The 15805-nt window shown below is 43.8% G+C and overlaps 1 protein-coding gene across 8 annotated transcripts in view; it reads right to left on the reverse strand.

The window, feature by feature from the left end:
* TNC (tenascin C) overlaps positions 1-15805 on the reverse strand; it is a 90014-nt gene that overhangs the window by 27905 nt on the left and 46304 nt on the right. For all 8 annotated transcript variants that reach the window (XM_085239151.1, XM_019621397.3, XM_019621398.3 and 5 more), the window contains exons 2-10: positions 14252-14844; positions 12029-13342; positions 9992-10255; positions 9043-9158; positions 8786-8942; positions 7922-8191; positions 7061-7246; positions 6448-6537; positions 5809-6072 (exon numbers count right to left, since the gene is read on the reverse strand). In XM_085239151.1, the coding sequence (XP_085095277.1) occupies positions 5809-6072; positions 6448-6537; positions 7061-7246; positions 7922-8191; positions 8786-8942; positions 9043-9158; positions 9992-10255; positions 12029-13342; positions 14252-14714 (3124 nt within the window). In that variant the 5' untranslated portion in view covers positions 14715-14844. The remainder of the gene's footprint in view (positions 1-5808; positions 6073-6447; positions 6538-7060; positions 7247-7921; positions 8192-8785; positions 8943-9042; positions 9159-9991; positions 10256-12028; positions 13343-14251; positions 14845-15805) is intronic.

A 15805-nucleotide genomic window follows, 5' to 3' on the forward strand; every position in this document is an offset into this window, starting at 1 on the left:
AAAACATGCTTAGAGAAGTGATCCACCTTGATACATGCTGAATTTGGAAGGAAAGGAGGAGACCCTTAACTAAAAGATAAACAAACTAGAGCAATCTTCAGAGAGATCCAAAAGGATGGAAGAGAAGTAGGCTTGGCCTTCAACATGCTGAACAGATCTATGAACACAGCTTTTAGCACAGTCAGCTTCCAAAAACCTGAGAGCTGTACAAAACTGCAAATGCGTTTCTGATCACAGCTGTAAGGCAACAGGCAGGTGATTTTTCTGACACTTCAATTAGCCATGCAGAATTATCTCCTCATTAGTGGAAAACCACATCATTTCACACCTCAGTGACTGCCTAGCTCTCATGCTCCATGGCATTCAATTAAGAGAAAGCAACTCATCTACCACCATCAGTCAGATCAGCAGGAATATGTTCTCAGGATTCAGTTATCTGTCTCCAAATTCATACACGTATCAAAAAAAAGAAGAAAAAAAAAGTTTTCAGAAGAGAAAGATCAATTTAAAAATGTTTTCAAATAAATGCAGAATTTTTAACTTGAAAATATACCCTCAGAACAAGCACAGATGTAAAAACAATATTTCTCATCTCCAAGAAGGAGTGAAGTCTGTGAGGCAAACAGTGACCTGTACTTACATCTATTATATATTACACATACCATATTAATAACACTCTTGACTTAGGTAAAGGCTGTTCCGAATTCCACCAGCATGTGACCTGAACCAGGCCCTACATATGGTCCAGCCTGAAGACAGCAGTGTTGTCAGCACATCAGCATACGTGCCATGAGAGCTGCTGGTAATTCATTTTTTCTTTATAACTGTGCTGTCAGAACTGTTATCTGATCACGGTAGGGTGATGGAGGAAGGTTTCCAGGGAACAAAGCAGGAAGACATGCAGCACGTTCTTTAGGTTTCTTTGACTCGAAGGAATACTCAAAAATACTCAAAAAAATAGTCAAAAAAATGCATAGCAGCAGCTGGACTTTACTGTGAAGTATTTCTGCTGGAGCCATACATAACCAAAGTGAATAGACCAGTGGGGAGGAAAAAGCATCAGTATGTTACACAAATAAGCTCCATGGCATGGATGGTCCCACTGGGGAAGTGCCATGCACATTGAGATGCAAAAGGAGGAAAAAACATGCAAAAATGCAAGGAAAAAAGAAGAAATAAGGCTCTATGTCCTTAAGCTGACATGCTAAGAATTCTTGAGAAAACCATGTGAAACATCATTAAAAATTGGCTTCTTTTTCCTCATTTTTGTTTGACCATCCCCATTGATATCTATCCCAAATTCCCACTAGTGGGTTAATTTTATTGCAAGAGCTTTGACAACCACACAGGAGGTTGTCATGTACGTATTATCCCTATGGTGGCATGTAAATATGTTATCTCTGATAATTACCCTTGTGTTTAATCACTGACTCCACAAATGAATTTATGGATGAGAAAGAATGGTCTACACTCTTCATGCATTATAAACACACATGTTCACAGATGAGTACACATTATGTTATTGTGTAATAGAGGAATATGTGGCTTTTTAGTAACATGCAACAGACAGGAAAATGTAAATGATATGAACACATGGGAAGCACTCTGACGCCATAGATAGTATCAGTGTTCAGTGTTCAGCAGACAGAGTATTAGCTACAGAATGGATAACAGAAAATTTGGATTACAGTCGAACTGTAGATCACGGAGATCAAGTAATTGACAGAGAAAGTAGGGGAGTAGATGGGAAGAAAACAGAGCTGTAGGAGCTCTAGGTGGGTGGATGACAGCCAGATAGGCTGATTCACGGTGGTGAGATGAATGAGTAGCAGATGCCAAAGAGTTGAAAGCTGACAGGAATGCAACTTCATGGACAACAAACATATGCTCTTTCTCAGATTAGAATACTTCCTAGTATCGTTCTCTTAGTAAAATCTTCAGGCTGAATATGGCCAAAATATGTCCACGCTGCTGCTGCTGGCCTTTTGAGGAATTCCACTTGTAATGCTTCACTCAGAAGAATGTTAACGTCCTGCCAGGACATTTCCCCGGTTATTTGGGATGGAGCAAAGAGTATTTTGTATTATTTCTCGCTTCCGTCTTTTGGCTCTCACATTATTTTCCAAAAGAGGCTATCAACAGGTTTCACTGCAGAATCGCTAATCAGCTCAGCCTCACTGCAGGGTATCGCTGCAGTTCCCTGAAAGAGGAATGAAGAACCACGATCCACTACAGTGTTGGTGTTCTTTTAAGAACACTTTGGCTAAACGGCTTTTCCTTCTCTCAACCAGCTGTTTAAACACAGAGAAAGGCACTGAAATATATCAGAATCCAGAAATACTACTGCTGAAAATCTGAGATTCCAGGTTCTCTCAATAGAGGAATCAGCTGAATAAATGGACAACCTTTACTGGTAAATCCATTTTCCTAGGGGTCAGCACTGCGGTTTCCCATCAAACTGTCTCACCTAATCACTCTTCCTAATGTTCCTTTGAGTCTGCATACAAAAGAAGCAGTGCATCTGAGACTAGAGTAAGCCAGGAGGGGAAGAGGGTATGATGCACAACACAGACAGAAGTCTTCAGTAAACAGCATAAATCTTCTTTAAAACATTCAACAGAATGGAAAACTTGCTTCTCCAAGCCATGCTCCTACGTGTAACTCATTTCCAGAGGCAAGGCACTATCACATCCATGATTTGTCAGCAGTTGCTGCACAATCTGGGTCCTTCAGCAGAAGAATGCGAAGTTGGCACTTGGTTTCGCAAATGTGCACTCATTTATTTCCACAGTCTGATGTATTACCATTCCTCCTCCTCCAGGACCCACATTGTGCTATGCAGGCAGGGCTCCAGAAGCAGAAGACGACGGAACAAAGCTGCAGTCTGACTGCTCAGCTTTCTCAGAGCTGGGTTACGTGTTCACTCTGCAGATTAGTTGTCAATCTCACGTAACATTCTCCAGACATGCTGCCAGGCAGGTCCCCTGAGCTAGCAAAATGGCTCACTTTGGTTTCTGAAGTGGTTCTAAACCAAAAACTGAGTGAGATGTGGGAAAGGACCTCATAATTGGAGATACTCTGGTTTGTGGTACCTTAGTTAATAACAGAAAGGAGGTACCTGTTGCAGCCACAGCTCCCAGAGGAGGGAAGTGTTATCCTCCAGCCAGCCCATACACCTTGATTTTATAGGAAGTGTTCACCTCAAGGCCTTCAATCATAGCACTTTTGGGTTCTCTGGGCAGGAGGGTTTCTGCAGGGAGTTCAGTTGCCAATGGCATCTCCTTGTACACCACCACAGTGCCAGTGCAGGCTCCAGAGTTTGCATACCATGAAATACTAAAGATGGGTCTGTAACCCTTCAGCCCATGAGGTCCCTCAGTTCCTCCTCCTGCATCTCTGTATCTACCTGAGCAGCACATCTCCCAGGGGCAGAATGCTTCTCTGAGCCAGCAGTCATTGCCTGCATTAGGGTAAGACTATGTGGAGCTACAAGGAAGAAAACAAGCAAGTGGCAGTGTAAAATATTCAGACTTTCCTTTTCACTATGTAATTTTTAGCATTCCTTGAATGCAGAATCACAGACACCAATATAACTTTGTAACTGGAGCTGCACTTCATCCATAGAAGGAAACAGAAGTGACACAAGGCTGCCATCCTATGGTGTGGAATGTTTCAGGACGCGTGCTTTGATCGAATCTTGTGAGCTCTGAAAGTTTCGACCACTAATGTGCAAAAAGTTGATACACATACAAAGACAACCAGGAGCATGCATGGGAGGAGAGAAGGCACCAACAGAGAATCAGTTCAGGGGCAGAAAGAAGCCTTGCCCCCAGTGACAGATGATTCACTAGCCAGCGAATTCAAATAAGCAACTGGAAACAAAAGCCCTGACACTTCTGGATATCTGCATGCAGAAAGCCTGACTGAACAAGAGGGAACTGAGAGGAAATAATCTCAGGCATCCCAGAGAGTGCAGGGCCTCCCTTGTTCAGTGAGGACAGCACATGCCTTCTAAATAACAGGACTGTTTCCACCAGACAAGAAGAGCTAGTCCAGGCTTAGCTGTGCTGCTGGCACTTTCCACATCAATCATTATTCTCTCTGCTTGGTAGCTCCAAGAACTCTCCTCAGAAGTGCAATGGACCTGAGGTCACCCATAGCTCTACGAGAGACAGCAAAATAACAAGTTTGTTTTGCTTAGCCTGAGGACTTGAGGGCCCCCCAAGTACTGAGAATAAAGCACTTCTCGCTCCCCACACTCATGTGTTTGGATTTGTCCATTCCTAGGCAGGAGGGCCAGGAATGACAGGTTATGTCAACTGCTGCTGTTGCTTCTAAGGAGCTCACTGCAGAGAACTCTTTGTTTACTGGCTGCTCTGAGTGAAGACTTAAAACAAATAAACCATCCAGACGATCTTCTTTAAAAAAATATATACATAATAATCCAAAGAAAAAAGAAGCCATCTTGTGGAACTTTGGAAACGGGCGTTGGAAAGACCAGACTGTGAAATTCCACAGCATGTTGTTTCTGCCTTTTCATCCTCTACACATACTTCTTTTGAGACTGCTCAGTCTTCTGACAGATGGGGAAACAGATCACTTTGGAAAAATCAAAGCCTGCTCAATCATGCCACGTAAACCTTCAGCTTCCCTTTGCATGTGTGTGCTCCAGTGTTCCCTAATTTTTCCCTGCATTGGACACAGGTCTGATTTATGCATCAAATAAGTAATTCACTACTTATGGTTTACTGCAGTTTATACAATGCCATATAACTCATTCCTGCACTGGATTACCTGGCTCTATAAAGCATTCATAGGTGCTGCTGGCACGAATATTGCCTGGGAACATGAAACTGTGGGATTTTTATTTTTATTTTTTTTTCTTTTTTTTTTTTTTTGAAGCCATTTAGGTCTTTACAGTTATTAGTTTGCAAAATCCACAGCTTCTCATGTGTTTACCCCATAGGCAGTCTTTTGGGGGAAAAGGTTAAAAACCTTGACATCTGCTAAGGAGAATAATTCTAGCCCCACTGATTCTTATTCATTGCCTCTGCTCCCTCACAGCACCTGAGGCTGAGCTTCACAAAGTTTAGGCTACAGGCACTTAAAGATTCAGGATTCACTTATGTTCTATGATCCGTACACAGTAAACTTTGTAGAATAAAGTTTCACAGAGAAACCTCATTCAAGGAATGGTCCATTGATTCTAGTTAAGTAGAGTAGTTCATACAAATGGAGAGGGCAGAAATGGACTCCTTTGCAGACAAATATAATAGTCATGTATCCAATGGAAAGAGTGACTGTGACCAGATTTGTGACAATAGCCTTTTGGATGAGAAAACTGAGGAAGGGCAACATCAGAGCCCTGTTGACCCTGCTGAAGCATGATGGGTGGAGGCATGCTGTGAAGAGAACTCATTAGGCAGGAACAAGCAATATTAGAAACATTCTGGTTGCTCTTCCTCCTAGATTTTGGCTGTAGAATATAAAACAAGTTGTAAGACAACATACAAAAAAGCAGCCTCACATCAAACAAACAATGAGGTCTGCATTTCCTGCAGAACAAATAGCTGTGTTCTTTGTGAGCCTTCTCAAAGGGTAAGCAAAGAAATCATTGAGAACATGGAGCTAAACACAACTGTTCCTCAATTAACCTGTCACGCTAGACAGAGCTAAGCCTGCTTTGCAGGCAGTGGATGTTTTTTAGCAGTTCCTCAGAGACGGCTCAGAAAATCAGGTAAAAGTGCACTCAGACCAGACACTGATCAAGGACCTGGTGCATGGTACTCACTGAAAGCTGTTACTCACCAGTCGAACCTTTGACGGTTGTGGGTTTGCTTTTGTATCTGCCTTTCTCTGCCACCAGACTGATGGTGTACTCTGTCCCTGCATCTAATCCTCTCAAGATATAAGAGGTGGTGTCCACAGGGATCTCCACTTCATTCTTCTTTCCAGAGGGGCTAATGTAAGTGAGGCGGTAACGATCAAATTTGGCCACTGGTCTTCTCCAGCGAAGGGACAGGGTGGTTTCAGTGGGGTCACTGACTTCCAAGTCTTTGGGGTTATCAAGATCTATAGGTAAAAAGTAAAGTTTAGGTGTCTCTGAAGTGCCCTGGGTCAAGTTTTCAGACATCTGTAGAGCAGCAACTGTATTGAGTATCTTGTGATAGGACAGATCTGAGTCTCATCTGTCACTCTGAGCATTGGAAGTTATAGAACAGATTGTAGAAGTCCCATTGCGTCATGTAGGTAGTGGAAAAGGAAGTTCTCTTTTATAGACAAAACAGGCTAAATCTAAATTTCTGCCATTTATGTTCACTTCAGCTAGCACAGCATGAAGGAGAGAAAGAATTTAAGCCCTCAGAGCATTTACCCAGGGAAAAGGAGATGTTATGAGAAAAGATTTACTTTTTCCTCCAGAGCAAAAGAGACGGTCAAACTACTCACCAGTGCCAGCATTAATGGTAGCAGGAGCACTTTCCCTGTCCTGTCTCACTGCTGTCACTCCAATGCCATATTCAGTTCCAGGTCTCAAACCTAAGAGATGAGGAATAGACATATAAGTCCCTGACCATGGGAGATGCCTACTGGTATGTTTGTGTAAATAAAGAAGTCTGAATATATGCTCTACTAGATATATGCTAGGTATACACAGACATCCGCATTACATGGGAAAAGTACCATAATCTAACCTTGCAGAACAGTATGGCCATTTGTATACACATGGAAAAGCTGCAAGCTGGCATAAGTAAAACCATCCTTAGTACATTCAGATGCCTCTTGAAATTACAGAGGTCAAACAATCTTCACTAAGACATGACCCAGAACTCAGGCAAGTGACCAGCAGAATTTGGAGACGCGTATGAAAGTCAAATAGCTATTTACCCACCTGTGGGTCTGTAAATAAACATCACCTGCATTTTAATTTAACTACTTCCTCTCACGATATGCAACCTCTACTTACTGCTCTTACATATAGTGATCAAAAAGATTTTTTGGTCCCATGCTCCATGGTGTTGACAGCAGGAGGACATTAGTAACAATTTCTTGATTCCCTTACCTGTGAGTGTAGCTCTGGTTGTTGCTTGGTTGCCCTTTGGCACTGTCAGCTCAGTGTGGTCTCCACCAGAAATGGGAGCAAACTTAATTCGGTAATTATCAATATTCGCATGGCTGTTCTTCCACTCCAAAGTAATGCTGTTGTCTGTCTGTGACACTCGCTTCAGGTTTCGTGGAGCATCCAAGTCTGTAATAAACACATAAGTAAATAAAACCAGACATAAGTAACAGGAATAATTCTCTTATGACAGCAGCCTTTTACAACAGTCCATTTCAGAAGATGAACATGACCCGTGAAGCTGACATTGTTCCCTCTTGTATGATATCACTTAACTACATCAAGCAGATTTTTTTTTAGTATGATGACCCACACATTCATAAAGCATTCCCAGGATGACAAAGAAACAAAGTAATCTTAAAAAAAAAAACATCACAAAAAACATTTGCAGATCTGAAGAAAAGAAAAAAAACAATGTTTGCCAATCTGCTATGGATTTAGGCAAGCAGAAGTAAGGTCTTAGATGGAAGGAGAACCATGGAAGATATTTAGCTCAGCAAACAGACAAGTATCCAGAAGAATTTGATTTGAGAAGTAAAGATTTAGGGTGTGATGAGAAAAAGCTTCTAAGTGATTTAATAATATAATTCCCATTTTCACCAAATATTTAGAGACTTGAAGGGCCTGAATGTTTTGCTGGGCCAGAAGGTATGTAAGGCACAGAAAAACCTTCTCCACTTTCATGTAGGTTCTGTGTTGATGCAGTGACTATCAACTCAAGAAACACAATGCAAACAGCACAGGAAGATTGATGGTGATTACACTAAATGCACCGAAATTTGGATTGTCACCCAGCCTCCTTACCTGTGACAAAGATTTCTTTTGCAGGGTCACTTTCCATGTCCCCTCGCCGAGAGACGAGTGTCACTTCATATTCTGTGTGTGGCCTCAGGTTTCCAATAGAATATTGGTTTTCATCCTCAGAGAGGTCAATGGTAGTCCTGTCCCCTGGAACATCCTTGGGGCCATATGTGAGCTCTATGCCTTCAATTTCAGCCAAGGGTTTGGACCATGTGATCAGAGCTGTGGTGTCTGTGACATCTTTTGCCTCAATCTGGCTAGGGGCATCAAGTTCTGTTTTAATGAGAGGAAAATGTTATTAAAAAAAATTAAATAAACCTCAACAGAAAATTCATAATGCTTACTTGGGCTTTTAATTACTTCAGAACAAAATTAACATGAATGGCTTCTACAAAATGAAGCTTGTCTTCATTTACTCTCTTCCTTACTTGCCAAGTGGGGCCGATTCATCAGAAACAAATTCATTAAATTCATTAACAACTGAGGTTGCCAAAACAAGGACAATCAGAAACTCTGAGTTCTACACAATGGAAACTCTTTCCTAAGCAATTTCTTCATGCCAATATCAGCAGGATGAAAGAAGTTCTAGTTTCTGTGGATGTACCTTTTAGGAAAGAATAAAAGTGCATGCTGGCAGCTACCTTCTAGACAAAAATAAATTTCCTTTCTTCTTTAAACAGGTGATTTGGAAAGCAGTATTTTTTTTCTCATGTCTTTGTCATTAAAAGCTGCAATGCTTTTTTTCTTCTATTTCCCTAAGAATGCACCTTACTGAGTTAAATTTTCTCTTTGTTTTAAAACTCCCCAGGCTACACCAACCAGCAGTTGTTTCATTGGTTGTACTATAGGTATACAGCTTGTGCTTACTTGTGGTTATCACACGGGATAGCCCTGGTCCTCTGGTATTGTTTTTCACTATATGAAGGGATACGTTATACTGTTGTCCTGGTGCCAAGCCTGGCTGCATATATGATGTCTCCGGCCTTTTCAAGCTGCTGGTTATGTCTCCATTATCATCCTTTTTCTGTAACACATGGAACGATCAGTTAATACAAACAAAAAATTCAGGATCTTTCACTTGCATGAGAAGCAAGGCTTTGACACCAGGAACGATGCTTCCTTACCATATTACGAAAGACCAGCTCCCAGCCATCAAAGGAAATGCTCAGAGGATCCCACTCCACCTGGACAGATGTTTCTCTAACAGATTTGAATTTCAGACCTTCTGGAGCAGGCAGATCTGTGACAATAAAAAAAATAAGATAAATACACATGTAACAAGTAATAAATGAGGATGCTGGTGGTGGAACATCTTCCCACAGCTGTAAGTATCTGCCACGCAGGGATCTGCATCTGAGAATCCACAAGGATCATCAGAGATGTTTAACCTCTCTTCACAACTGGTTATTCTGCCTCTGGAGAGACATTCCCCTGACCTATTCTAGATGCTGACAAAGAATAAAACAACTTTGTTTGTACCCTACAAATGCCTATTTTTGCCTTCTTGAAAGAAACCTAGTATGGACATTTGAAGGTAGGTGAAATGAATCCTGCCACAGGTCTCTCTGTAGAAGCACACTGACTGAAGTCAAAGAGCATCTTCTGAGACTGGGATATTAAATTAGACTGTGATGGGCAGAGTACAAAAAGGCAAATGGACTACAGATCAACAGATATGGAGACAGAGTATGTCATGGCAAAGCACACTGAAGATATAAAACAAATGGAAGTTCCATTTTAGTCAAAACTGTTTGAATCCAAATGATTTCATATTGCTCTTCTGTTACTCTTGCTATAATTATATATATTTTTTCAGGGAGCATTACCAGAGTTCAAAAATATACCTTATTAAGAAGGAATTGAGGGTCTTAATTTACGAAGACCCCACAATAATGAACTTTGCTTTTAACATTGACATTGCTATTGAAACAGAACAGAAAAGAAAAGTGGTGAAGGCTGTCTTTGTTGAGAACAGAAGGTGAACTGAAAATAGAAATACAAAAGAAAGAAAACCCCAGCACAAACGTAATACACAACAGACAAATGACTGAATAGAGGGAATATTAAACTCACATGTCGCTACTCTGGCACTGACTGGAATACTTTTCTTGTTTTTAAGGATTGCAAAGACACGGATGAAGTATTCCACACCCGGCTCCAGCTCACGAATAGTGGCAGATGTCTGGTTTCCTGGTACAGTGAACTGCAGATCTAAGCCACCGCTGCTGGTAGGGACATAGGTGACAAGGTACTCATTGACGAGATTCTCATGCTTCCATTCCAGATTTACAGTTTTATCCGTGACATTCGTTACAGTCAGTTCCGTTGGAGGAGACACTAGAGAGGGGAAGAGCAAAACAAAAGTCAGTTCTCAAGGCTCAGAAAATAATGACCTACCCACTTTCCCATTTTCCCAGGAGCAGTTTATGAGAATCACCTAACAAACAGGGAATGGGGAAGCCGTGCCACACAAGTTAGCCACTTGTAGAAAGGAATGTTCAGCTGATGAAGACTACAGATGTTTCCAGAACTGATGGGCCAATTTCTGCTTTCATGCTTGCACATAACCTATGGCTGACTTGTTCCAGCCCCTTCTTTCATGGCTACGACACAAGACTAAGACTACTACAGCTGGGTCCTGAGGGAATCAAACTTCAACTCAACTGCAGCAAAATGTGATTTTACACTGGAAGTCCTGGGGTTTGGATACACAGAATTGCACAGATTTTCCACAGTAAAATAAAACATGATTATTTTTGTAAATACTTTCAATAGATTAGTCCATGTTTGCACGTGCAGGAGCCCAAAATGTGGCTTGGGAACCCTCCAAAAGGAGGAGATGAAAAATGGGAATTACTTTCCAAGGGTATTCATTGTCCTTTACAATGTTCCCAGCCCCAAAGTACTCTTTGATTACTCTACAAAGATCTTAGTTCCAAAATTCCTCCCCTGGGATCTCCTAAAGAAAACTGCCTCCTTTATAGTGTAATGCCTGTCATTATGTAGCTGCCAGCATTTTCTATCCATTTCCATAGAGTCAGTGGTACTGGGAAACTAAACACATGGCTTAATAGCTAAGTTTCCACTCCAGCTGATTCCATTATTTTAACCTAAGCTTTGTCAAATCTAACTGTATAGTGTTCCATATATATAATATATAATATATAAATTGTGTACGTATTTATATACATAACTGTTTTAAGTTAGAAAAATCCATTTGGTCTATTGAAGGATAATAATCAGGGCCTCTGTGATAATTCTGAAAGCTTGCATGGAAATATTTGTGACATCTGGCAATTCTATTGTGATGGCTGTCTCATCCTCAGCTGGGACAGTCATATTTTCTGCACATGCCTCGCCTGCTCTGCCTCCATCAGGGCTCCATCTCAAAGGTCTACCTCCAAAGCAAAATCACAAGGTGCTTGGAGTCTGTCAGTATATAGTCTCAGAGCTATGCCTTTCAGTTTTTTTGGCTCCTACAATAGCAATAGCATTGCAAATGCAAATCCCTTCTTTACTGGTCCAGCATGAGACTGGGAACTAGAATCTATCTGTGAGAAACATTTCATACCTAAGCTCTTTATTCCCCGAATTTATTTTCCACGTTAACTCATTCCTGACAGTCTTTTATTATTTTTTTTTAAAGTAAAAATTCTGTTCATATTCTTTTTATTAATCCAGATGAGTACCTAAGTAAGAAGTTTCTGGATTCACCTCCCTCTTCTCCTTAGCTGTTAGATGCAACTGTTTAGCATCAAGAGGTATCATGGGAAACCAAACAATATCATAACAAATCCCCATGCAGTGCTAGCTCCAGTGAAGGGAAGAAACTTGGAAATGACAAATCAACTTTGTCACCATTATTGGACTTTTGTATTGCTAGCCACTGAAAGTCACCTGCAACCACTACGATACACAGCCATGGAAAGTAAGGGAGGGGAAGTTCTTGCTCTGAGCACACTAGCTCCACTGCTTCAGCTGTTTGGGCTGTCATGAATAAGAGCAGAAACACATAGCCCTGCTATATGAAAAACACCATGGAGCCTCTAAGGTGGACACAGGGAACGGATGACACAGAGGAAAGAGTTCGGAAGGGCCATTGTCACCTACCATCAGAACAGTCGATCCCCATGTAACCTTCCTCACAGACACACCGTCCCTCGACACAGCGGCCCACGTTGTTGCAGTTGTTGGGGCAGGACCGTTCCCGGCAGTCTTCCCCGGTGAAGCCTTCGTGGCACACACAGCGCCCATCGACGCAGCGCCCGCGTTGGTGGCAGTCATTGGGACAAGACAGCTCCCCACAGTCCTCCCCGGTGAAACCGTTGTCACACACGCAGCGTCCCTCCACGCAGCGCCCGCGGTTGTGGCAGTCGTTGGGGCACCGCAGCTCCCCGCAGTCCTCCCCTGTGTACCCCTCGTCGCACACGCACTGCCCATTGACGCAGCGCCCATGGCTGTTGCAGTCGTTGGGGCACCGCAGCTCCCCGCAGTCCTCCCCGATGAATCCCTCATCACACTCACATTGCCCATTGACGCAGCGCCCGCGGTTGTGGCAGTCGTTGGGGCACCGCAGCTCCCCGCAGTCCTCCCCGATGAATCCCTCATCACACACACACTGCCCATTAACACAGCGCCCGCGGTTGTGGCAGTCGTTGGGGCACCGCAGCTCGCTGCAGTCCTCCCCCAGGTACCCCTCGTGGCACACGCAGCGCCCATCCACGCAGCGCCCGCGGTTATTACAGTCCTTCGGGCACCTCTTCTGGCTGCAGTCATCCCCCACGAAGCCCTCGTGGCACACGCACAGGCCGTTCTTGCAGCGCCCGTTGCCATTGCAGTTGTTGGGGCAGGTCAGCTCGCTGCAGTCCTCTCCAGTGTAGCCCTCCTCGCAGAAGCAGGTCCCATTGATGCAGCGCCCGCGGTCGAAGCAGTCGCTGGGGCAGATCAGCTCGCCGCAGTCCTCCCCTGTGTAGCCCTCATCGCAGACGCACTCGTTGTCCACGCAGCGCCCACGGTTGTGGCAGTTGTTGGGGCACAGGGGCTCACTGCAGTCCTCGCCGGTGAAACCCTCGTGGCACACACAGCGTCCGCCCACACAGCGCCCGTGAATGCCACACCCGTGGGGGCAGAGCTCCTCGCCGCAGTCCGGGCCTGTGTAGCCCTCGAAGCAGACGCACACCCCATCCACACACTTGCCTTGGTCGTTGCAGTCAGACGGGCAGGCAGCCTGGCTGCAGTCCTCGCCGGTGAAGCCTTCCTCGCAGATGCATTTGCCCCGCACACAGAGGCCGCGGTTGAGGCAGTTGTGTGGGCAGGCTGGTTCGGAGCAGTTGGGGCCTTTCCAGCCTGGCTCGCACACGCAGCCGCAGATCTCGGTGCTGTAGTTGCCGTGCCCACTGCAATAGGGGGCCGTGTCCAGGCGACCTGCACCAAAGAGTCAGGAAACCCTTAGCTTGGGGGTGTCAGGCCAGCGTGGCACACAGGGACCCGAAAGGAGTCTGCTCCCTATGGGCCATGATTTACAGAATCACCTGCATTTTTTGAATGAAACACTTCCTTTCTCTCCTGAAACTTAGCAGGAATGCTTTAATTCATGCTACTGCCAGGGTGTGAAGGAGCGCCCCTGCAACTGCTTGGTAAAATGAGCATGTTGGATTCCTCTGCTCTTCTCAAAATCCCTCTTCCACTGACTGAGCAGCTTTCCTGACTGCTTCATTAGGGCACGCACCATGAAGCATCATTCACCAATTCACCCAGAACACAAAAAGCCAGGCAGCACGCTGTATCGCCAACAGTGAGACCAGCTCTGTGCTCAGAGAGGACCTAACTACAGACCAACCTGTGTTTTCTCTATCTTATGACCAACCTCTTACTCCAGTTTAAGCAGCAGCAGGAGGGATACTTTCTTTTTTCCTCTTAAATCATTTGTTCTCACTAGTTCTAATCTATTGCCTACATCCCGCTGTATTTTTATTGGTCTCTATTAAAGAAAACTTGGACGTTAAAACAGCTACATTGGCAGCCTGCTCAAAGGGACAACATGTGGAGCCAAAACCTTGGGTTGTGCGAGTTTTAATCTCAACTCCGACACTGTCACCTTGTCCAAGTGCCATACTTGCTCAATGCCACAGCTACAAGACCCAGACAAACATCTGACCCACAGATCTATAAAACTAGAACCGTGAATGAACCAAGCTGGCAAACGCATTGATTACATTTTGAATTTAACAGGTTGACTTTTGTTCTTTCTTGAAACAGATTCGAGTATCTACTCTAAACAAGATCTGCTGCCAGCATGAGAATTTCCCTGCGTGGTTCCCCAGCCTGCCTTACCTTCTGCTGTCTGGGAATTAGGACAGCATCCAGCCCCGCTGGCACACTGCTCCCGGAGGGAGGATACCAGCCCTTCCAGCTCCTCCAGTCTGTTCAGCAGGTCCTTGATGTCTGGGGCTGCCGCACAGCCACAGGCCCGGCGGGGAATGTTGATGCGATGCGTGAAGACGATCTGGTTCCCTTCATTCACCGTATGTTCCTCGTAATTCTTGACGGGCTCAATTTCTGCCTTCAGGTCTGCGTCCCCGCTTGCTGTGTCCAGGTCCACAGAGCAAAGGGAGCCAACAGGCAACTTGATGTTGTAGACGTGGTTAAAAACCACGGGCTGATTTTCCTCTGGTAAGGTCACATTGAGCCCAGTTTCCCGCTTCTGCCGGATGATTCGCTTGATGAGCCCACCGCTGGCATGCTGGTACAGCAAACCTAAGATGGCACAGGCCAAAACCTGGGAAGGAAGTCCCATTGTGGTGTTCAGTTCCTTTTCAAAGCTGATGGAATCTTATATTTGCTTGGCCTTTTTAGTCTGCAGGAGAAATTTGAGAGCCAGTTCAAACTAAGTTGAGTTGAGTTTCCTTTCTTGGCACACTTGTTCCCTGAAAGAAGAAGAACAGTGTTAAGGGATGAACTGCAGCTTCCCCACCCAACAGCAAGCCTGGGACACTCACTAACATCCTTAAGTAAGCTAAAGCTGAAAGTCTCATTTCCTTCATTTGTTATCCCACTGTCTGAATGCTGCATCATTGCTACTAGAAGCATATGAAAAACTCATGATATTGTCAAAAGGCCTATTGGCATTAATGAACCCATTGTAGCCCTCTTGCATCTGCTTTAATTTATTTCAGCTTCTAGGGAATCTTATCTGTGGGGCTTGTAGCCCAATAGTAGACTTTACTATTTTGATAATTTTTCTACTGAGAAACAGAGTGCTCTGAAGAACTCTGCAGATGAGGATCCTGGAGTCAGTGCCTGTCTATCTACTGTCATATCTACTGCCATTTTAGCACAAAAGTAATGAGACACAAAAGATTATCCAAGATGAGGATCCAAGAAGGAAGACAGACTGTAAGAAATATCAATAGAAATACAGGAAATTTGTTGAACTATAGTGTACTATAGCAAACTTCAAAGGGTAAGAGAGCAGGCAGGTGGGCAGAGGAGGAAACAGGTGGGCAGGATAAAAGAAAACATGCACATACATGAAACTGGGAATGGAGGAGAGGGAGAAGGAAGAAAAGGAAATGAAATCCTTTGAAGTTCTTCAAGAGAAAGAGGAAGCTTTTTACCAATAGAGGTGTAAAACGAAGTCTTCTTAGCAACAAATAAGCCTTTTCATTAGGCAGCATTTCACAGTGTCTTATCTTTCATCAGATATAATATGATACCTTGCTTATGGTTGCAAGCACCTGGCTGGGCTATACTAACTCTTCCCGAAACTCACTCTATTCAGGCTGCCTCAACATTTCCTCTTCTTCTCACTCCAAACCCTTTCTTTTCAAATGCCACAAGACATGGGAGATGAAAGACTTTTGTTGACTTCATGCAGAATCAGCCTTT

This window comes from Meleagris gallopavo, chromosome 19, assembly GCF_905368555.1.
Source record: "Meleagris gallopavo chromosome 19, MGAL_WU_HG_1.1, whole genome shotgun sequence".
Classification (NCBI taxonomy): Eukaryota; Metazoa; Chordata; class Aves; order Galliformes; family Phasianidae; genus Meleagris; species Meleagris gallopavo.